At 37.4% G+C, this 25,213-nt stretch overlaps 1 protein-coding gene across 2 annotated transcripts; it reads left to right on the forward strand.

The window, feature by feature from the left end:
* On the forward strand, nt 382–5,058 carry LOC107643632 (ninja-family protein AFP3). 2 transcript variants are annotated; one of them, XM_021123829.1, is made up of 3 exons: nt 382–822; nt 854–1,771; nt 4,384–5,058. In XM_021123829.1, exons 2-3 carry the CDS (start codon nt 964–966, stop codon nt 4,794–4,796), a joined length of 1,221 nt encoding a protein of 406 aa, XP_020979488.1. In that variant the 5' UTR covers nt 382–822; nt 854–963; the 3' UTR covers nt 4,797–5,058. The 2 variants fall into 2 exon arrangements, with proteins under 2 accessions (XP_020979488.1, XP_016202820.1); XM_016347334.2 differs by lacking the exon at nt 382–822 and having other exon boundaries at nt 831–1,771.

The raw sequence follows: 25,213 nt of genomic DNA on the forward strand, positions 1-25,213 counted from the left end.
CCTTAACCACTTTTTTGGTTGAGTTAATAACACACTTAAGAAAATCAAAATAAACCTGCAATCCATGATGGTTAGTTGCAAGCCACGCGTCCACTTATTTGTTTTCACATTTTTAACTGACACGTGGCAAGTTGATTCTGCCTCTCAGTTTATCCCAACACGTGTTCCTACAGCGACAAGTTGCTGACAGCGACCCCAATTGCTAAAGCACAAACATTTTGCAGTGAAAAACTGTGTCAGTCACAACACGTGTCACCAGCACACCCTCCCAGAATAGCCACGTGGCTCACAATCCACACACTGCTTGTCACATCCTAGGGGCATTCTCGTCATCCCATAAATATTATTCCTCCAACTTCTCTTTTTCCTCTCAATTCTTCTCTTCTCCTCTTGCTTCCTTTTGATTCCTTTCAACTCTTCGGTGTCTTTCCCTTTCATTTTTTTTTTCACAATTTTAGTCTCATTCCTCTGTACTGATAAACGAAGAAGAGAGGTGGGAAAATGAAAAATTAGCAACCTTTAATATTTTTTTGCTTCTTATATTTTACTAGGGCTTCTTCGAAATTGCGAATATAGAAATTTCATTGATTGATTTCAAAATATCTTCCTTTTTTTTTTCAAGAAAAAAAAAACGTTGCGATCGGGGAAGGTGGTGCTTTTTTGTGTGTGTCACTGTTGTTATTTCTGCATTATTGGATGAGGCAGAATGATTTCCTTCTGGTATTTTGCTCATTCGAATATGATAATCGTCACCATCACCTTCATCATCATCATCATTCATTGATTCACCATCAACGCCACCGTAGCCACCACCAATCTTCTTCATCTATGTAGCCACCACCAATCTTCTTCATCTATGCACACTTGCGGTGTAACTAGAGAAAGTAGCTAGCTCTGGCTGTTTCTTAGCCGTTTTGTTGTTTTCCTTTCTTTCTTCTTTCCTGTGTATGGTACGAGACATTGATGTTGAATCATCATCACTTTCATCCTCATCCATATCATCATCATCAGATGGAGAATTACCCAAGAGATCTACTTCAGAGATTCGTTGACGTGTCAACTAGTGCTGGTAACACTAGTGAAGATATCACACAAATACAACAAGAACAACAGCATCATCAGCAAGCTAAAGAGTATGTAGAAGAAAAAGAAGCAGAAGATGCCGATGAAGAAGTTGAGCTGAACCTAGGTCTCTCTTTAGGGGGTAGATTCGGCGTTGACAAGGACGCAAAGAAGAAGCTCACGCGCTCTTCTTCAATAGTTGGTACAATGCCTCTTTTCCGGGAAGACCGGCCGACGGAGCCGTCACATGTGGCAGCGTATCCAGCGGCGCTGATGAGGACATCATCACTGCCGACGGAGACTGAGGAGGAGTGGAGGAAGAGGAAGGAATTGCAGACTTTGCGGCGGATGGAGGCCAAGAGGAGGAGATCCGAGAAGCAGAGAGTTGTGCGGTCGGAGAAGGAATCCGGTGGTGGCGCCGGAGCCGGAATCGGTAGTGGTTTGGAAGAATTGGAGGGTGGTGCAGGTGCAAGTGCAACAACAATGGGTTTGAATAGATTCGGTTCTTCAAATTTGGCGGCACAACCTTTTGGGGTGCCAAATTGGGGTGCAAGGCAAGTGGTTCTTGGTGATGTTTTGGGAAAAGGGAAAATTGGTGATAGTGGCGGCTTTCAGGGTTTGTTTGCACAACCTTCTTCTCAATGTTCTGCAGAATCTCAAGGGGGAAGTTCCTCATCAGTGTCTGAAATGGAGAGCAAGCCTTTTCTAGGTATAAACAGCAATAACAAAGTTTATAATGTTTCTTATTTGTTTTGTTTTGATCATTTTTTTTTTGCCTTACAATGAGCATCGAATTTTGATTGGGTGAAATTGGTTGACTTAAGTGTTTGTTTGGTGGTGTGGATGTAATGATGTTTGATCCTTTTTTGAGTTTTTGTGTGTGTTTTGTATTATGGTGATGGTGGTGGGAATGGAATTTATTTAACTACACAATGATTGATTATGACACATTCTTCTGTTCTTTTAGTTCTATATTCTTTCCCTTTTTGTTACCTTTTTTTTTTAAATAAAAACACACACACATGTATGTATATGTATGAACGGTATGTGTCTGGTTTTTGTGAATAGGTTGATAACAAGGTGCTGATGGAGGGAATAAAGCGCACAAAAGATGTGATTCTCTTGCCAATTTGTTACCATACTTTCTATGCTGAATTTTTGAACAATAACTTAAGTGGATATGACTGATATAGAATCATTATTCTTGGTTAGCTACTTGCAAGTGGACAAAAAATTTAGTGAAGATTCGAGAGTGATCCTTTGAGCACCATATTGATTTGATTTCGGCTTAATTAAAGTTGCTCGACTTGGGAAACTCCTTAATTTTAGTTCACCGTATGCTTGTTGTGTTTCTGAAATTGGAATGGTTATACAGTTAATGCAATCCGAGTTTGTCTCTTGTCGTCTATAGACATAATAGTCTTTAAACCAAAGCACAATGAAACTTATTGATCTGTGCATCTCAAACTGTGATATTGAGGTTTTCATTTTCTTGTCTCTTGCATGGTAGAAGTTACTTAGGTTTTTCTTTCGCACATGATTGATGCATCTACATAGAAGCTTTGCATTAGACTGAATTATTGCATCCGAAGTAGGAAAGTAGATGTTGCCTTTGTTGATGATAACTCTTGGATTTACTAGGGACTTAGGCTTGAATAGTCACCATTGTTTTCAAGTATGCATTCCTCCAAATTAATGGCTTCTCCACTTAAGGTTGATAGATAAATCATCCAAGTGATTGGTCAAATTTCATGGGCCTTGGAGTTAATTTGTACAGCTTCCTCTATCGGTGCTGACCTGAGAAGCTGAAGATTAAGCACATGAAATAGCATTAGATAGTAGAGAAAGGTTTATTCAAGTATACATTTCTGTCACGTGCTTTGTGGCATCAATTTGTCTGATAAACATAGTTTTGTGTGTGATATATAATTGGTATTTTTTTTTCTCCTGTAGTATTTTGCATGTCTTGTTAGTTAGGGATGGATACTGTTTGATTTCCCATGTGCTAAACTAAATGCTGTTTTAATGTTTTATTTGTTGAAAGTTGAAAAATACATGAGTGATGTTATAATAGAGCTTGAAATGTTGCTATGTAATATTATTGAACTTCAATGTGTCAAAACTTAAAACAAGAAGAGTTTTGATGACCTTGGTATTATCTGTTTCTTGCCTTGTAAAAGACCTATTCTGCCGTTATACTATTTCTGCTGCATGGTTTGTGTTGTTGAAGCTCACTAATTTTGCAAGGCACTAATATATTGAATAGCCATTCTGATTTGCAACGATGTCCTTTACTTTCTCCCAAAATTTTCCCTTCTTGGGTTTTCCTGCTTTTTGTTTGGCTAGATCAACATGGGAAGGGGGAGCCAACTACCGGGTCTGGTGGACTAGTAACCAAACAAAACCATTATGGTTACACTCTGCCTTAACTGTTGAACAAAATATTGTGGTCATTCCATGATGTTTTATTATTCTTTTGGAAACTTGGTATCATATAGTATTATTACTGCTGTGGCAACAATAGTATACTTTGGCGGAATTAATTCAGTTTTTTTCTAAATCAAATCAGATTAAAATATTGTGGTAGTGTCGTCTTAGGTTTTAGGTCTTTAAAGTGTTCCATCACAACCGGTGTTCATAACTTGTTAATGTATCTTCTATCATTTTAAGTTAATGCTAAATATTTCTCAAGACATTTATTTTTTTGAGAATTTTCTGAATCCCAATGAAGAGGAGAAGCTAATCTGTATGGCTTAAAGGATAACATGAAGTTTTCTATATGTTGGTACAATTTGGATCTTGGATAGGTTATATTCTCAAATAAGTTTAGCTGCGTAGATGTGGTTGATGTGGAGAAAATAGTTTTCTATCTAAAGATAATATGAATTTTCTATCTGTAGTTGTGTAGATAACGATTTGGATCTTGGATAGGTTATGTTCTGAGATAGTTTAGTTGGGTAGATGTAGTTGAGTTGCTGCAGTCAAGTTTGGACATTCACCGAGTGCTGTAGGTTCTGTTGCAACTTCCATCATGTTGTGCTTGGAATGTGAAAGCTGATTTTTGTATCAGATGTTTCTTCCTTCCCATCTTTGTTGAGAAATTGTACTGTACTATCATCATTATGCTGTTGCTAGGACATTGTTATGGACTACATATGGATTTTTTTTGTCTTCCATTTTGTATTAGCTGTCGGTTTTTATTTTTTATTTTTATGATTGTGTTTTGTATTTACTTTTGCATTTTTTACATAATACCTATACCAAAATTTCGAGAAGGAAGACTCTCCTGTTTTATTTCATATATTTTTTTTTTCTCTGCAGGACGGAGCAGTTGTGGTGAAGCTAGAAGCCCTGCTAGTAATCAGTCCTTACAGGAACGAAGAAGCAGTCAGGATGCTGTTGGGGGTTCAGGGGCGAAGACAAACGAGAATGTGAGCAGAAGTTCCAGAGCTGAGATGGATAATCCATCTAAGAAACCGAACAAGGCGAGAGAAATTGGGACAAATTCAATGGAAGACATGCCTTGTGTATTTACAAAAGGGGATGGCCCTAATGGAAAAAGGATAGAGGGTATCTTGTACAAATATGGTAAAGGAGAGGAAGTGAGGATAATGTGTGTGTGCCATGGAGATTTTCTCTCCCCAGCAGAGTTTGTTAAGCATGCTGGTGGTGGTGATGTTGCTCACCCACTAAGGCACATTGTTGTAAACCCTTCTGCTGCTCCTTTTTTGTGATTGGAGTGTCCCTTTTTCAACAGTTTAGGCTTGTAACATAGGTTACATTGGAGAGACGACTAATGTTTACTTTGTTCCATAGTCAGTGTCTCCATTCTTGGGCTATAGAATGCAACAATGGTATATTTATATAGATGCCATTTTGTACTGGAAAGGAAAGTTAGATTCTCCATTTTCATATCTTTTATTTGTTGATTACATGTTTCCAAGTGTACAAGTGCATATGCAATTCTCAAGGATAATAATTGATAATTGTCTGTTAGTTGCTTTGAATACAGAGAATCTTTTTTAACTTGTGAAATTTATTATGCCATTGAAAAAAATGAATGATAGACAACTTCGATAGATCTTATTAGGAAAATTTTACTTCATTGTAATAATTTTTCTCGCCACCTCAGTGAATTTATGCGTATATATAGACCTAATATAGTCATTTTACAAGAGACTAGAACTAGTGGTGAACAAGTTAGAAGGTCTATTAATAGATTTGGCTTTGATTATAGTATCATCGTGATTGTTGATGCAGATTTTTGCAAATTACTATCTACAAGTGTACCGAATTGTATTAAATAATACTACGGGAGTAGATTATTTTTACGAGAATTAATCCCGGATTAAGTAAATAATGGTCAATTAATTAATTTAGTCAGGCAATTAGAATTTAGGGTTTTAGAATTCCTTAACATAAAACAATGAATAAAAGGCAAACAGTAAATGGTTGAAAGAGTAATATGATTAAAAGAGTTTAGGTTTTAGAAATGTTGAACTTTAAGAAGAATGCTTTTCACTCTATACTTTAATCTTGCAAGATATATCTATGACATATCACTAGTAATCAAATTCCAATTCATTGGTAATTCAATTTTTCTTAGGGTGTGTGCGGTTGGGGGAATATTAAAGTATTCCCAGAAATGTTTAGATGGGAATAAGAGAACTTTTATTCCTATATTTGTTTCAAAATTTAAAAATATATTCCTAAGTAATTTTTATTCTCTGAAATTAAAATATCACTAATTTAATTTCTATTTCCTCCTGGTTATCTTTAATTCCAATGAGAATAGAATGTGTATAATAAAGTAAAAAAAATCTTAGTAGAGCATATTCTCTACCTCTTCTTCAAATTCATAGAGGATCTACTAGCATCGGTGCCGTCTCGCCGTCGATTTGAGTTTGCACCATCACTGCAAACCTCATTCTAGAAGGAAGATTCACCTCGGTTCACCGCTACTGCATTTTTGCCGCTATTGCGGTGACTCTGTTCGGATCCTTCACGTCGTGTGGTCGGGCGTTTGGCCTCTCTCCTCCATCTGAGCTCGACTGCTCGTGCATCTCTCGCCTCCGCGTTTATTCGAGATATGCTTCCTGCTGGTGTCATCATCGCGCCTTCCTCACCTGTCTCCCTCCTCGCATCTCAGCAATAACCACCAGAGAGAGTTTAATTTGTCTTCTGCAATCTTGTTCATCTTTTTCAAGTACAAGATTTCTTCAGGTAAGAATTTGGGTTAAGGATACTGAATATTTATGTATCCATGGTTGCTTGTCATCTTAGAAATTTAGGTATTCATCTATGTTTCTCTCTAATATTTTTTTTTTTAAAATTGTTAGTGCTGTAATTGTCTTTCTACTAGAACCTGTGGTTTGACCTTGTTTCTGTTTAAATTTTATTTTTTATTTGTTATTTAATTTATTTATTATTTGGCTGAACTCTATTTGTGCTGTGAGTTATTTGGTGAATGTTGGAAATGGTGACTGCTTTTTGTAGAGTTGCAAATATATGTTGATGACTTTTATTGCCAACAATGAAATATATGACATATGATGTAGTTTATGGTAGTATTTGATTTATTCGTTACATATGTTAGTGAAATTTGATTTGTTTATGACATATTTGACTGTTTACTTCGTGTAATGTTGTCCAACTTGCCATTTTTAAAAGCTTACTGAAAGAAGTTCTATCATGAAAGATGTTGTGCTTGGCTGCATTTATACATAATGAATTAATATAAAGATTTGCTAAGAGAGAATGTGTATTATGTATTGATTATAGTTGCCATATATGATTATAGTTTAGGTAAAAAGAAACTAAGAGCATTAAAAGAGTGCACATACGAGCAAGCATGCATGCATTCATTTCAGAATTTCACAGGCATATGCATTCTTTTTCTTTTCAAAGTGATATTGATTTGTATGAAGTTCTATTCTAATACTTGTTGTCTTTTTTAGCATTCTGTGTTTGTCAAGCATACAAATAGATAAAAGTTTCATTTTAGTCCTTTAAGCTTTATGAATTAGTCACTTGAGTCCCTAATATTCAAATATTAACTTTACTCCCTGAAGTTGAAAAATATGAGTCATTAGTGGTTTTGCCTCAGCGAACACACTACTAAAGTATATTCCAAATAAAGTAATTTCAGTGGTTAATCACCATGCTACTTACTGCATTCTTAGTCTAGTGTAATAATTTCTTTGTAAATGAGTTATTGATCTAATCATATCTTATTGTTGCCATGTTCTGCAATAGATTATAATTTAGATATAAAGCATGCTTTTTCCAAAGTACTTATTAGTTATTAATCTATAAATAAAAATTGTTGAATATACTTTGTTACTTGCTTATTAATCTGCTTATGAAAATAATTTTATTTGTGTTATTTTCTATTTATTAATCTGTAAAAAATGGAAGAGAATTCTCGACCTAATTCAAAGAAAACTAAGTATCAATGAACACCACACGGAGACGCCAAACTAATTGAATGTTTGGTAGAGCTTGTAACTACTTCTTGAAAGTGTGACAATGGCACATTTAAATCTGGTTATGAAAAATATTTAGAAAAAATGCTCCATGAAAAGATCCTTGGATGTGATCTTAAGGTACAATTTTTTTACATAATACTTGTCTTTTTCATTTACAATTGTATAGTTTGTTAATTAGATGTTCTAATTCTATTTATTAGGCAAATCATTTATAGTTTGTTAATTTACAATAGAAGAATGCCTTTTTGGATGAATTGTGGTGCCGCTATACCAAATTCAGTTTATTGAATTTAGTCTTAGTAGTAATAACTCTAAATTGTGATGCTATATTTAGGCTAATTCACACATTGAATTAAGGGTGAAATTGCTAAAGAGACAATATTTTGCAATAGTTGAGATAATGGGTGTAAATTTCGGTTAATTAATAAATAATTAACTAATAGATTAATTATGAGCCAAGAAAATTAGAAATTTAATTTTATAGTTCGGAAAAGCAAAAATATTTAGGATACACATTGAAACACTAATCATAAAGGTTTTGTCCCAAAATTAGGCCAAACGCACCAAAAGTCAACCTTGGGCCATACTTGGACCCAAGGCCCATACACTAATACCCCTTGCCCTAAAACACTTCAGCCACAATATTCCTAAGTGAAAGAGAAAGAGAGAAAAGGTGATGGGGGAGGAAGAACAAATGCCCTGTGTCACTATTCACACGTCACACTAAATTGCTCATAACTTTCGATTCGTATTTTCGATTGACGAGCCGTTTGGGCCACGAGTTGGTCTCGGAATTCTCTTCAAATCTTTCTACATAAAGTGGTAAGAAACGCAAAATTTCTCACCTAGTTCTCCCTTCTCTTCACTTTCATGTTTTTAGTTTTGGGTATTGAGAACTTTTGTAATTTTGATGTTTTAGGAGTACTCTAGTATGAGCTATTGCTGTGTTTTATCCATATGATCAACAGGTAAAGGTGAGAAACTCTTATCCTCTTTGAATTTTTTAATTTCATGAAGGTTAGGTATTGAGAATTGTGATTATGTATGAATTGGTGAAAAATTAGATTGAATAGTGAAGCGGATTTTGAAAACTACAAATTAACCAGTAAGTGCACCGGGTCATACCAAGTGGTGCACGAAATTGACTTCGCAATATTCGCACAGATAGACCAGCAAGTACACCGGGTCGTCCAAGTAATACCTCAGGTGAGTGAGGGTCGATCCCATGGAGATTGTTAGTTTGAGCAAGCAATGGCTACCTTGTAGATCTTAGTCAGGCGATTTGAAAAGATGATAGTTGTTATGAAAAATGCATAAAACAGATAAATAAAAAAATGTTACTAGATAGATATGAAGTCAGTGATGAGAGAACGGTTGAGGCTTCAGAGATGCTTCTTCCTTCTAGATCAACTTTTCTCACCATCTACTCCAACTTCTGATGATTTATTCCATGGCAGGCTGTAAATGACTAATGCCAGGTCAGTGGTCATTAGCCTCCTCTGCTTTAGATCAAACGCCAGGTCAGTGGTCATCCAATCTGAATGGGGTTGAAGCTCCTGCAGTCCATTCTCTTGGTGATCCTACTCAAGGCACCACAGACAAGCTCGCATCTTCCAGATCAGAGAATGTTGCGTCCTAGTTCTAGCCTATACCACAAAGGCCCTAATCGCCCTGTACCTCGGTTGCACTGATGTCTCCAAGTACCCAACGAAGTCGTGGATTAGCCATTTAAGAGATGTATAATCAAGCATGTGGTTCAGTACTATCCGATCAAGGACTCGCAAGAACCCATGTGAAATAGGGATGACAATCAAGTTACACTCCTAATTCGTTAGGATGAAGAACGAAGATACATCTTAGAATGTAATCAAGCATAGATTGAAATAGAATAGTGATATTATTAATCCATAAGAATTAGCAAAGCTCTTAACCTTAACCTAGGAGGTTAGTAACTCATACTGTACAATAATGTTCGAAAGTAAAAGTGGGGGAAGAAGATCCTAAACATGGGTGATCTCCTCCTTAAATAGTAATCTAATGACTAAAAATTACATAAATAAGATAAACTAGTCTTGTAGTGCCCACTTGGTGAGTGTTTGGACTGAACTTGAGTGAAGCCACGAGTTGGTACTCCCTCTGGGGCATTGGATGCCAACTTTGGACTCCTGAATGGGCATTGGATGCCAGCTGCTCCCTTTTGGGCATTGGACGCCAGGAATGGGGTTGGTGGCTGGCGTTGAACGCCAGTTTTGGGTCTTCATTTCAAAAGCAAAGTATAGACTATTATATATTTCTAGAAAGCCCTGAATGTTAGCTTTCCATAGACATTGAGAGCGTACCATTTGAACTTCTGTAGCTCCAGAAATGATCTTTCGAGTGCATGGAGGTCAGAATCTGACAGCATCTGCAGTTCTTTCTCTATCTCTGAATCGGACTTTGCCAAAACTCCTCAATTTCAGCCAGAAAATACTTGAAATCATCATAAAACACAAAAACTCAAAGTAGTATCCAAAAATGTGAATTTTGCACTAAAACCTATGAAAATATAATATAACTTAAACAAAACATAACAAAAACTATATGAAAATGATGCCAAAAAGCGTATAAAATATCCGCTCATCAGAACACCAAACTTAAACTCTTGCTTGTCCCCAAGCAACCAAAAACAAAGTAGGATTAAAATGAAGAGAACAATACAATAAATCTCAGAATTTTCAATGACGCTCAGTTTCAATTAGATGAGCGGGACTAGTAGCTATTCACTTTTGAATAGTTTTGGCATCTCACTTTCCTTTGAAGCTCAGAATAATTGGCATCTTTAGGAACTTAGAATCCAGATGATATTATTGACTCTCCTAGTTCAGTTCTTTTTTATTCTTGAACACAGCTTCTTTTAAGTCTTGGTCGTGACCCTAAGTGCTTTGTTTTCCAGTTTTACCACAGGATACATAAACGCCATAGACACTTAACTGGGTGAACCCTTTAGGATTGTGATTCAGCTTTGCTAGAATCCTCAGCCAGTGGTATCTAGAGTTCTTAAGCACACTCTTTTGCTTTGGATCATGACTTTAACTGCTCAGTCTCAAGCTTTTCACTTGACACTTTCACACCACAAGCATATAGTTAGGGAAGCAGCTCATTTGAACTCTTTAGGCCAAGATTTTGTTTCTTTTAGGCCCTCCTAACCATTGATGCTCAAATCCTTGGATCCTTGCTTTTGCCTTTTGGTTTAAAGAGCTATTGACTTTTTCTTTCTCTTTCTCTTTCTTTTTCTGCTTTCTCTCTTTTTTTTTCCGCTTCTTTTCTTTTTCTTTTTCTTTCTTTTTGCTACTTTTTCTTGCTTCCAGAATCAATTTATGGATTTTTGCAGATTACCAACAATACTTTTCTTTTTTCATCATTTTTTCTAGAGCCAACATTCTTAATTCCAACATTAAATATGCACTATTCATTCATGCATTCAGAAAGTAAAAGCAATGCCACTACATCAACATAATTGAACTATTCTTATGATATAACTCGAAATTCAAGTATCTCCCTTTTATTTTTCAAATAAAATTTTCTTTCAAGAAAGGTGAGAGATATATGGAATATTTCATAGCTTTAAGACATAAAATAAGGATGATCATGCACTAGAAATAGACAACAAGATAAAATACATGGAAAACAGAAAAATAACATAGGCAATAGGGGATTAAGGGAACGGGTCCACCTTAGTGATGGTGGCTACTACTCTTTCTGGAGAATCCAATGGAGGGCTTGATTTCTTCTATGTCTCGTCCTTGCCTCTGTTGTTCTTCCCTCATGGCTCTTTGATCTTCTCTTATTTCATGGAGGATGGTAGAATGCTCTTGGTGTCCCATCCTCAGCTGATCCATGTTGGAGGTCAATTCTCCTAAAGAAGTATTCAGTTGATCCCAATAACCTTGGGGTGGAAGATGCATCCCTTGAGGCATCTCAGGGATTTCTTGTTGAGGCTGCTCCACATGCTCTTGTTGAGGTGCATGTGTAGGCTATCTAGTTTGCTCCATCCTTCTTTTAGTGATGGATTTTTCCTCGTCAATGGGGATGTCTCCTTCTATGACAATTCCAGCTGCATTGCATAAGTGACATATAAGGCAGAGAAACGCCAACCTTGCTAAGGTGGAAGGCTTTTCAGCTTTCTTGTACAATTCTTGAGGTATTACCTCGTGTACCTCAACCTCATCTCCAAGCATGATGCAGTGAATCATGATGGCTCGGTTAATGGTAACTTCTGACCAATTGCTAGTAAAGATGATAGAGCGTTGGATGAATTCCAATCATCCTCTAGCTGCGGGTTTGAGGTCAAGCCTTCTCAGTTGGATAGGCTTGCCTTAAGCATCCCTCTTTCACTGAGCTCCTTCCACACGAATATCTGAAAGGACTTGATCCAGCTTCTGATAAAAATTGTCTCTTCTAGTGTAAGGATGTGGGTCTCCTTGCATTATTGGCAAAAGGAGCGCCAACCTTACACTCTCTGGGCTGAAATCCAAAGGTCGCCCTCGGACCATGGTGCTCCAATTTTTGGGATGTGGGTTCACACTAGTGTCATGATTTTTAGTGACCCATGCATTAGCATAGAACTCTTGCACCATCAAGATTCCAACTTTCGGATAGGATTGGTTAGGACTTCCCAACCTCTCCTCCAGATTTCTCGTCGGATCTCCGACTACTTGATGCGTGAGCATCTTTCCTATCTTTTCCTAGTGAATTTGCATTTAAATTGTTGAGTTTAATTAAGAATTAATTATCTTTTAGCCACTATGGATGCTACTTTGAGTCTTGTGCAATTCTATTTATTTTAGGTAGCATTTGGTTGGATTTGATGGAGTTTCTGCAAAGAAAAAGAAGAAACCAAGGAGTTGACTAGCGAGGAGCGACGCGTGCGCGTGCCTGACGCGTGCGCGTGCCTGACGCGTACGCGTGAAAAGAGAAGTTGCACAACAACGCGTGCACGTACCTGACGCATACGCGTGACACGCGAAGCAGACCATCGACGCGTACGCATGACTGACGCGTACGCGTGACATGCGCCACGTGCAGAAAACGCAGAAAAACGCTGGGGTGATTTCTGGCTATTTTGACCCTATTTCTAGCCCAGAAAACACAGATTAGAAGCTGCAGAGTAGACGAAACAAGGGGTCCCCATCCATCAATTGAAGACATGCTGATTGCTTTAATTAATTCTGATTTAAATTTAAATTTTAAAATAGGAAAAGATATTATTTTAATTTTAGAAGATAGATTTTAAATTAATTAGGATTAGATATAAAAGGAGATTGGAATTACTCTAGAGAAAATCCCATTCCAGACTACCAAAGTATATTTTATCAGAATCCTTATTTTTCTCTCTGAACCATGAGCAACTAAACCTCCACTGTTAAGGTTAGGAGCTCTATCTATTGTCTGGATTGATTTTATTGTTTTTCTATTTTAATTCATGTATTAATTTATATTTCGAGAATTGTTTTCGTTCTTTATTTTATGAATTTGGGTGGAACGGAAGTATGACCCTCTTTCTAATTGAGTTCTTGTATAACTTGGAAAAGCTCTTTACTTGAACAACAGCTTGAAAACATATTCTCCTAATTTTTAATTATCTGGATTTAACAGGATACGTGACATATAATCCTCTTATATTTGGGTAATTAGAATTTTTGTGGCATATAACTAGAATTGAACTTCACCCCCTAATCGGAATTAATTGACCAAGGAATTGGCTGTTGATGAATTTTAGAGGAGACTAGAAAGGTCTAAGGAATTAGGGTCTGGTCACATATAGTTGCCATAAATTGAGTCTTGCATGATTAAAATAAATTAATAAGAAAAGTCAATCCAGAAAATAGATAACTCTGAAACCTTAACTGCTCTTTCAATACTTTATTCCCAACTTATTTACTTGCTTTTCTTTAATATTCTTGCTATTGTTTAATGTCTTTGAACTCTTAAACACTATTTTCTGTTTGCCTAACTAAACCAATTAATCAACCATTGTTGCTTAGTCCATCAACCCTCGTGGGATCGACCCTCACTCACCTGAGGTATTACTTGGTACGACCTGGTGCACTTGCTGGTTAGTTTGTGGTTGTAAATTTCCGCACCAAGTTTTTGGTGCCGTTGCCGGAGATTGACTGTGATTAACAACTATCAGTTGTTTGATTGGTTAGATTAAGTGTTTTAGTTTTAAATTTATTTAAATTTTGCCTTATTATTTTCGAAAATTTCTTTAACAATAGTATTAATATTTTTCCTTAATTTCTGAAATTAAGTTTGGTGTTACCTAGTTAAATTTATTTTAATTTTCCTGTTTATTTTTTCTGTTAATTTTCGAAATTTTGTTATTTAATTTATGTTATTATTTTCGAATTTATTTATTTAGTATTTTTATTTTATTTCTTTACACAAGTTACCTCACTGGGAGTTCTCTGCACTCTGACGTAGAGAATTCCATCTTTTCTTGTCTTCTGTCTGTTTATGAGCAGAAACAGGGACAAAGAACCTCTGTTAGACTTTGATCCAGAACCTGAAAGGACTTATAGGCGACATTTACAACAAGCAAGACTTTGCAAGGCTGCAGAATCCACCATAGATCACAATAATGCTGTTAATGTCAATGTGACAAATCCGAATGGGGATGATCAACAAAGGAGAGTGCTTGGCTCTTATTCTGCTCCTACTGTAGATCTTTATGGAAAAAGTATTGTAGTGCCTCCTATAGCTGCGAACAACTTTGAGTTGAAGCCACAATCGGTCACCCTGGTGCAACAAAACTGCCAGTATCATGGACTTCCCCATGAAGATCCAAATTAATTTATATATGATTTTCTGCAGATTTGTGATACCGTGAAGACAAATGGAGTGAACCTTGAGGTGTACAAACTCATGCTCTTCCCGTTTGCTCTAAGGGATAAAGCAAAACTATGGCTAGATTCCCAACCAAAGGAGAGTTTATATACGTGGGAGAAAGTTGTTACTGAGTTTCTTATTAAATTTTTTCCACCAAAGAAGCTGACTAAGCTTAGATCGGAGGTCCAGACTTTCAAGCAAAAGAAAGGTGAAACTCTTTATGAAGCTTGGGAGAGATACAAGCTACTGACTAGGCAATGCCCTCCGGACATGTTCTCCAAATGGACCCAATTAGATATCTTTTATGAAGGCTTGGGTGAGATGTCCAAGATAAGCTTAGATACTTCTGTGGGTGGTTCATTGCACAAGAAGAAGACACCAGAGGAGACTATTGAGCTTATTGAATTAGTGGCTAGCAACCAATATTTATACTCATCTAATAGGAATCCTGTGAACTCTGAGACCTCTCAGAAGAGAGGCGTGTTGGAAGTGGAAGCTGTTAATGCTCTTCTTGCTCAGAACAAGCTTATGTCTCAAAAAATAAATCTATTTACTCAGCAGATGGGTAGCATGCAAGTCTCAGCTATCAACACCCAAAATCCACCTCAAGAGGTCTCCTATGACATGGCATGTAACTTTGTACAAAATGATAATTATGATTATGCTCAATCCTCTTCTGAACAGGTCAATTACATGGGGAGTGGTCCTAGGAATCCCAACAATGATCCATATTCTAAGACATACAATCAGGGGTGGAGAAATCACCCAAATTTTGGATGGAGGGACCAACCTCAGAGACCTCAAAACTTTAACAATAATTCTCAGGGCGGCTTCCAACAGAACAATTACAATAACTGCCAATTTCAGTCTCAGCAGCAACAACCACCTCAGCAGGCAAACTCTAAATCCCAAGAAGATTCTAATTGGGAGATGATGAGGAGTTTTATGCAGAAAACCAGAGCCTCCATCATAAATTTAGAGGTGCAAATGGGCCAACTGAGTAAGCAAATACCTGAGAGGTCTACAAGTACATTTCTAGGTGATACAGTGGTGAACCCAAGAGAAGATTGCAAGGTTATTCAATTGAGAAGTGGTAAAGTAGCTGGCTCTGAGACCAAGGCCAATGAAGAGCTAGTTTAAAATGAAGCTCCAGAGGAGAAGAAGGGAGAAGTGGAGCACGCCCCTCCTAAGCGTACAGACAACCCATTCCCTGATTCTCTTGACACTTATTCTACGTTGCCAAAAGCTCCTGAATACAAGCCAAAAATGCCATATCGTCAGAGGCTTCAGAAGGCTTCCAAAGAAAAGCAATTTTCTAAATTTTTAGATATTTTCAAGAAGCTACAGATCAACATTCCTTTTGTAGAGGTCTTTGAGCAAATGCCTCTCTATGCAAAGTTAATGAAAGAGTTGTTGACCCACAAGAGGAATTGGAAGGAACAAAAGATAGTGGTGTTAACCAAGGAATGTAGTGCTATTATTCAACATAAACTTCCTGAGAAAATGCAAGATCCAGGAAGTTTTGTGATTCCTTGCACCATTGGAGATGTAACCATTCAGAGAGCTTTATGTGATCTTGGAGCTAGCATCAATCTCATGCCACTTTTAGTGATGAAAAAGCTTCAATTGAGGAGGTAAAACCCACTCGTATTTCTCTTCAACTTGTTGATCTTTCTATTAAATTACCTGTGGGTGTTGTTGAGGATTTACTTGTGAAAATAGGACCATTTATTTTTCCTATTGATTTTGTTATATTAGACATGGAAGAGGAGGTAAAATCCTCTATTATACTTGGTAGACCCTTTTTTAGCTACAGGTAGAGCTCTTATTGATGTGCAAAAGGGTGAATTAACCCTGAGGGTCAATGAAGAATAGGTGGTTCTGAATGTTTTTGAAGCTCTCAAGCACCCTAATGATTCTGAAGGGTGTATGAAAATAGATGTTATTGAACCACTTGTTCAAGAGGTACTGGAAGTTGAGGTACTTGATGACATTCTGGATCCCATTTCTGAGTATGAATTAGTGGAAGTTGATGATTCACCACCCCAGAAGGCTGAAGTCCACACGCCTAAAGCGGAGGAGGAAGCCCCCAAGCTTGAGCTCAAACCTTTACCTCATTCTTTGAAATACATGTTCTTGGGTAAAAATGATTCATATCCAGTGATTATTAGCTCTTCCCTAAAGCCTGAAGAGGAAGAGGCGCTTATTTCAGTGCTCAGGAGCCATAAAACAGCTCTTGGGTGGACCATTAGTGACTTGAAAGGGATTAGTCCAACCAAGTGTATGCACAAGATCCTCCTTGAAGATGATGCTAAACCAGTTGTGCAACCACAAAGGAGACTCAATCCAACCATGAAAGAGGTGGTCCATAAAGAGGTAATGAAATTATGGGAAGCATGTATTATTTATCCTATTTCTAACAGTCCTTGGGTAAGTCCTGTGTAGGTAGTTCCCAAGAAAGGAGGGATGACAGTGATCAAGAATGAAAAGAATGAGCTCAATTCCTACAAGAATAGTCACAGGATGGAGAATGTGCATAGACTACAGGAGGCTCAACACTGCTACAAGGAAGGATCATTTCCTCCTGCCTTTCATTGATCAGATGCTTGAGAGGTTAGCTGGTCATGCTTTTTATTGTTTTCTAGATGGATATTCTGGATATAATCAAATTACAGTGGACCCTCAAGATCAAGAGAAGATAGCATTCACATGCCCCTTTGGAGTATTTGCCTACAGGAGAATGCCATTTGGACTTTGTAATGCTCCAACAACTTTTTAGAGGTGTATGCTTTCAATTTTTTCTGACATGGTTAAAAAGTTCATTGAGGTATTTATGGATGACTTTTCTATTTTTGGTAATTCTTTTGAATCATGCCTTAAGCACTTATCTCTTGTCTTGAAACAGTGTCAAGAATCAAACCTTATTTTGAACTGGGAAAAATGCCATTTTATGGTTACAGAAGGTATTGTTCTGGGACACTGGATTTCAAGTAAGGGAATTGAGGTTGATAGAGCAAAGGTGGAGGTAATTGAAAAATTACCACCACCAACTAATGTTAAGGAAGTAAGGAGTTTCTTGGGTCATGCAGGATTTTATAGAAGACTTATAAAGGATTTTTCTAAAATTGCTAAACCATTAAGCAACCTGTTGGTTGCTGATGTGCCTTTTGTCTTTGATTCTGATTGCCTGCATGCTTTTGAAACTCTGAAAGCAAACCTTACCTCTGCTCCCATCATAGTCCCCCTGACTGGGATTTACCATTTGAATTAATGTGTGATGCTAGTGACTTTGCTATAGGAGTTGTTTTAGGACAGAGGCATGGTAAGCTTGTACATGTCATTTACTATGCCAGTCGTGTGTTAAATGATTCCCAAAAGAATTACACAACTACAGAAAAGGAATTATTAGTGGTTGTGTATGCTGTTGATAAGTTTAGGTCCTATTTACTGGGTTCTAAGGTTTACACTAACCATGCTGCTTTGAAGTACCTTCTAACCAAGCAGGACTGTAAACCAAGATTAATCAGATGGGTGTTGCTCCTTCAAGAGTTTGATATTGAGATAAAAGACAGAAAAGGGTCAGAAAATCAAGTGGCTGACCATCTTTCCAGAATTGAACCTGAAGCAGGAGTACAACCACCCACAGTTGTGACTGAGACATTTCCGGATGAGCAATTGTTCTTCATTCAGCAGGCTCCATGGTTTGCAGACATTGCAAATTATAAGGCCATGAATTTTATTCCAAGGGAGTACAGTAGGCAACAAGTGAAGATGCTATTGACTGATGCAAAGTACTACATTTGGGAGGAACCATACCTTTTTAAAAGGTGTTCAGATGGTATAATCCGAAGATGTGTTCCAGATGACGAAACACAGCAAATCCTTTGGCACTGTCATGGTTCTGATTATGGAGGCCACTTTGGTGGTGAGAGGACAGCTACAAAGGTCCTTCAGAGCAGGTTTTACTGGCCGACTCTCTTCAGAGACTCAAGAGAATTTGTGAACCACTGTGACAGATGTGAAAAACCCACAAATCTCCCTTCCAACCATGAAATGCCACAGCAGGGGATTCTTGAGGTTGAGTTGTTTGATGTGTGGGGTATTGATTTCATGGGACCTTTCCCACCCTCACATGCAAACAACTATATTTTAGTGGTAGTTGATTATGTGTCCAAATGGGTAGAAGCTGTGGCTCTACCCACCAATGTTGCCAAGGTGGTAATGAGCTTTCTTCAGATATATATATTTAGCCGGTTTGGTGTCCCAAGGACACTCATTAGTGATGGAGGCAGTCACTTCTGTAATAGACAGCTGGACTCTCTTCTGCAAAGATATGGACTCCGTCATAAGGTGGCAACCCCCTATCACCCTCAGACAAGTGGATAGGTTGAAGTTTCCAATCGGAAACTCAAGAAGATTCTAGAAAAGACCGTCAGTGTTTCAAGAAAGGACTGGTCTAGGAAGCTTGATGATGCTCTCTGGGCATACCGAACAGCGCACAAGACTCCCATTGGCATGTCCCCTTATCAGTTGGTTTATGACAAAGCCTATCACTTACCAGTTGAGCTAGAGCACAAAGCTTACTGGGCAATCAGGTATCTGAATCTTGATTCAGAAGCTGCAGGAATTAAGCGAATGCTTCAGTTGAATGAGCTTGATGAATTCAGATATTCAGCTTATGAGAATGCCAAGCTCTATAAGAAGAGAACCAAGCTACTGCATGACAAGCAGATTTCCATCAGAGTCTTTGAGCCAGGACAGAGAGTGCTTCTGTATAAATCAAGGCTCAAATTCTTTCCCAGAAAGCTGAAATCCCGGTGGTCAGGACCATTTGTGGATACCAGAGCTTCACCATATGGTCATGTAGAAATATAGGAAGAGAATTCTGACAGGAAATTTACAGTGAATGGCCAGAGGTTGAAGCACTATCTGGGAGGTGAGATTGATCGCCAGAGGACCGCTCATCTGCTGAATTAGCAGAACTGACTGTCAAGCTAGTGATGTTAAAGAAGCACTTGTCGTGAGGCAACCCAATAATTTTGTATCCTTAGTTATTTTTCATAGTAGTAGTTTTCTTACTTATTTGATTTTTATTGAGTTTTTACTATTTTTTTCTGATCATGCAGCTATTTTATAACAGGAACCGAACATTCAGGCGACAAAAAAAAAATGAGCACACGATGCGCAAGAATCGCTGACGCGTACGCATCATATGTGTGTGCGTGAAAAAAAATTGGACAGAATGTTGAGCAGGAGTGGGGCTAGAACTGTGCTGAGTGCACAAGCCACATCACGTGTACACGTACCTCACGCGTGCGCGTCACTGACGCGTACGCGTGACCCTGAAAATCGGCGTCAATGAGTGTTTGGGCAGAGAGTTGTGATGGCTTGGGGATGGAATTGTGCTAGAGGCACAAACTTGATCACGCGTATGCATCCCTAACGCGTGCGCGTTTGATGAGCGGATAATTTATACGCTTTTTGGCATTGTTTTTACATAGTTTTCAGTATGATTCAGTTAGTTTTTAGTATATTTTTATTAATTTTTAATTAAAAATCACATTTCTGGACTTTACTATGGGTTTGTGTGTTTTTCTGTAATTTCTGGTATTTTCTGGCTGAAATTGAGGGACCTGAGCAAAAATCAGATTCAGAGGTTGAAGAAGGACTGCAGATGCTGTTGGATTCTGACCTCCCTGCACTCAAAGTGGATTTTTTGGAGCTACAGAACTCCAAATGGCGCGCTTCTAATTGCGTTGGAAAGTAGACATCCAGAGCTTTCCAGCATTATATAATACTCCATACTTTGCCCGAGTTTAAACGATGCAAATTGGCATTGAACGCCAGTTCCATGTTGCAGTCTGGCGTTCAGCGCCAGAAACAAGTTGCAAAGTGGAGTTCAACGCCAGAAAAACGTTACAAACTGGCGTTCAACTCCAAGAATGACCTCTCCACGTGTAAACTTCAAGCTCAGCCCAAGCACACACCAAGTGGGCCCCGGAAGTAGATTTCTGCATCGTTTACTCATTTATGTAAACCCTAGTAACTAGTTTAGTATAAATAGGAGTTTTTACTATTGTATTTAGATCTTTAGTTTCATCTTTAGATCACGTTTGGGGGCTGGCCATTCGGCCATGCCTGGACCTTATCACTTATGTATTTTCAATGGTAGAGTTTCTACACACCATAGATTAAGGTGTGGAGCTCTGCTGTTCCTCAAAGATTAGTGCAAAGTACTACTGTTTTTCTATTCAATTCAACTTATTCCGCTTCTAAGATATTCATTCGCACTTCAATATGATGGATGTGATGATCGTGACAGTCATCATCATTCTCAACTTATGAACGCGTGCCTGACAACCACTTCCGCTCCACCTTAGATTGAATGGATATCTCTTGGATATTTAATACAGGGGACCGAGTCCGAGTTATTCGTGTCTTCGTGGTATAGGTTAGAACCCATGGATGGCCATTCCTGAGATCCGGAAAGTCTAAACCTTGTCTGTGGTATTCTGAGTAGGATCTGGGAAGGGATGGCTGTGACGAGCTTCAAACTCGCGAGTGCTGGGCGTAGTGACAGAGGCAAAAGGATAGTAAATCCTGTTCCAGTATGATCGAGATCCGACAGATGATTAGCCATGCAGTGACAGCGCATTGGACCATTTTCATAGGAGGATGGGATGTAGCCATTGACAACGATGATGCCCTACATAAAGCTTGCCATGGAAAGGAGTAGGATTGATTGGATGAAGACAGCAGGAAAACAGAGATCAGAGGAACGAAAGCATCTCTATACGCTTATCTGAAATTCTCACCAATGAATTACATAAGTACCACTATCCTATTTTATATTTTATTTATTTTCATCCACTATAATTTCTTAATACAATTTAATCCGCCTGACTGGGATTTACAAGGTGACCATAGCTTGCTTCAAGCCGACAATCTCCGTGGGATCGACCCTTACTCACGTAAGGTTTATTACTTGGACGACCCAGTGCACTTGCTGGTTAGTTGTACGAAATTGTGAAACATATATAAGATCATGAACGTGCATATTGAGTTTTTAGCACCGTTACCAAGGAATGGAATGATCACGATTTCGCACACCAAGTTTTTGGCGCCGTTGTCGGGGATTGTTCGAGTTTGGACAACTGACGGTTCATCTTGTTGCTCAGATTAGGTAATTTTATTTTAATTTTAAGCTTTTTGTTTTTATTATTCTTAATTTCGAAAAAAAAAATTCTTCTTTTTCGTTTTTCCCAAAATAATTTTCGAAAAATACAAAAAAAAATTTATAAAATCATAAAATAATTTTTGTGTTTCTTGTTTGAGTCTAGAGTCAAGATTTAAGTTTGGTGTCAATTGCATCTTTTTAATTTTCTAAAAATTATTTTTGAAAATTTCATGCATTGCATTCTTCATGATCTTCAAGTTGTTCTTGGCCAGTCTTCTTGTTTGATCTTCATATTTTCTTATTTTGTGTCTTTCCTTGTTTTTCATATGCATTCTTGAATTATTAATGTGTAAAGAATAAAAATTTTTAAGTTTGGTGTCTTGCATGTTTTTCTTTTCTTAAAATTTTTCAAAAATAAGTCTTGATGTTCATCTTGATCTTCAAAGTGTTCTTGGTGTTCATCTTGATATTCAAAGTGTTCTTGCATGCATCACATGTTTTGATCCAAAATTTTCATGCATTGAGTCAATTTTGTGTTTTTTCTCTTTCTTTATTAAAATTCAAAAATAAAAAAAAATATATTTTCCTTATTTTACTCAAAATTTTCGAAAATATGATTTTATTTAGTCAAAAATTTTTCAAATTTAGTTATTTCTTATGAGTCAAATCAAATTTTCAATTTAAAAATCTTATCTTTTTCAAATCTTTTTCAAAATCAAATCTTTTTCATTTTTCCTTCATATTTTCGAAAACTTTTTAAATTTGATTTTCAAAATCTTTCTCTTATTTTATTTCTTAATTAGCATTTAATGTGATTGATTCAAAAATTTCAAGTTGTTACTTGCCTATTAAGAAAGGTTCAATCTTTAAATTTTAAAATCTTATCTTTTTGTTTCTTGTTAGTCAAATAATCAACTTTAATTTTCAAAATCAAATCTTTTTAAATTTTTTTTTTCAAAATAAGTTTCAATCAATCATATCTTTTTGTTTCAATCATATCCCTTTTTTTTATTTCAATAATATCTTTTTCAAATTCAATTTCAAAATCTTTTCTAACTTCTTTCCTAAGCTCTTATCTTTTTTAAAATTGATTTTCAAATCTTTTTCAATCAATCTTATCTTTTTGTTTCAATCATATCTTTTTCAAAACCACCTAACTAATTCAATCTCTCTTAAAATTTTCGAAAATACCTCCCTCTTTTTCAAAATTTCATTTTGATTAACTAATTGTTTCAATTTTAATTTAATTTCAACTTTAATTTTCGAAATCTAACTTTCAATTTTAAATTTTTATTTTTAATTAAATTTCGAAATTCTCTCTCTCATCTCCTTCTATTTATTTATTCATCTACTAACACTTCTCTTCCATCCAAAAAAAATTCGAACACCACCTCCCTCTCTGTGTTCGAGTTTTTCCTCTTCTCTTTTTTACATTACATTCTTTTTTCCTTTTACTCACACAAAGGAATCTCTATACTATGACATAGAGGATTCTATATTTTCTTTGTTATTCCCTTCTTTGTCATATGAGCAGGAGCAAGGACAAGAACATTCTTGTTGAAGCAGATCCTGAACCTGAAAGGACTCTAAAAAGGAAACTAAGAGAAGCTAAAATACAACAATCCAGAGATAACCTTACAGGAATTTTCGAACAGGAAGAGGAGATGGCAGCCGAAAATAATAATAACGCAAGGAGGATGCCTGGTGACTTCACTGCACCTAATTCCAATTTACATGGAAGAAGCATCTCAATTCTTGCCATTGGAGCAAACAACTTTGAGTTGAAACCTCAATTAGTTTCTCTGATGCAGCAGAACTGCAAGTATGTACACTTCTGAAAGGAATCCTGTGAATAATGGGACGCCTATGAGGAAGGGAGTTCTTGAAATTGATACTCTGAATGCCATATTGGCTCAGAATAAAATATTGACTAAGCAAGTCAATATGATTTCTCAGAGTCTGAATGGAATGCAAGCTGCATCCAATAGTACTCAAGAGGCATCTTCTGAGGAAGAAGCTTATGATCCTGAGAACCCTGTAATAGCAGAGGTGAATTACATGGGTGAACCCTATGGAAATACCTATAATTCCTCATGGAGAAATCACCCAAATCTCTCATGGAAGGATCAACAAAAGCCTCAACAAGGCTTTAATAATGGTGGAAGAAACAGGTTTAGCAATAGCAAGCCTTTTCCATCATCCACTCAGCAAAAGACAGAGAGTTCTGAGCAGAATCCATCTAGCTTGGCAAATATAGTCTCTAATATATCTAAGGCCACTCTAAGTTTCATGAATGAAACAAGGTCCTCCATTAGAAATTTGGAAGCACAAGTGGGCCAGCTAAGTAAAAGGATCACTGAAATTCCTCCTAGTACTCTCCCAAGCAATACAGAAGAAAATCCAAAAGGAGAGTGCAAGGCCATTGAAATGACCATCATGGCCGAAATCACAAAAGAGGAGGAGGACGTGAATACCAGTGAGGAAGACCTCTTGGGACGTCCAGAGATCAATAAGGAGTTTCCCTCTGAGGAACCAAAGGAATCTGAGGCTCATCTAGAGACCATAGAGATTCCATTGAACCTCCTTATGCCATTCATGAGCTCTGATGAGTATTCTTCTTCTGAAGAGAATGAAGATGTTACTGAAGAGCAAGTTGCCAAGTACCTTGGTGCTATCATGAAGCTGAATGCCAAATTATTTGGTAATGAGGCTTGGGAAGATGAACCTCCCTTGCTCACCAATGAACTGAGTGATCTGGATCAACTGATATTGCCTCAGAAGAAACAGGATCCTGGAAAGTTCTTAATACCTTGTACCATAGGTACCATGACCTTTGAAAAGGCTCTATGTGACCTTGGGTCAGGGATAAACCTCATGCCCCTCTCTGTAATGGAGAAATTGGAATATAAGTTTGGTGTTGGGAGGCCTCAGCCAAACTCTAAGTTTGGTGTTGAATCCCCACATCCAAACTCTAAGTTTGGTGTTGGGAATCTATAAAATTGACCTGATCACCTGTGTGGCTCAGTGAGAGCCTACTGTCAAGCTATTGACATTAAAAGAAGTGCTTGTTGGGAGGCAACCCAATATTATTTAATATATTTTATTTTATTTTCTCTTTGTTATTTCATGATTTACTAGGTTGATGATCATGTGGAGTCACAAAAACTACAAAAAAAAAATTCAAAAACAGAATGAAAAATAGCTTTGAAAACAGAACACCCTGGAGGAAGGGCTTACTGGCGTTTAAACGCCAGTAAGGAGCATCTGGCTGGCGTTAAACGCTAGAAACAAGCAGCATTCTGGCGTTTAAACGCCAGGAATGCACCCCAAAGGAAAACTGGCGTTCAACATCAGAAACATGCTGCAGACTGGCATTGAACGCCCAAAACAAGCATGGAAGTGGCGTTTAACGCCAGAAACATGCTGCAATCTGGAGTTAAACATCAGGATTGCCTACAGAGGGAATTTACATGCCTAATTGGAGCAGGGATGATTAAAGTCCTTGGCCCCACTGGATCTGTGGACCCCACAAGATCCCCACCTACTTCTTCTCTCCTTTTCACACCTTTTCATAACTCTCTTCCCCAAATACCCCTCACCAATCAACTCAATCACTCTT

The sequence above is a fragment of the Arachis ipaensis genome, chromosome B05, assembly GCF_000816755.2.
Source record: "Arachis ipaensis cultivar K30076 chromosome B05, Araip1.1, whole genome shotgun sequence".
Taxonomy (NCBI): domain Eukaryota; kingdom Viridiplantae; phylum Streptophyta; class Magnoliopsida; order Fabales; family Fabaceae; genus Arachis; species Arachis ipaensis.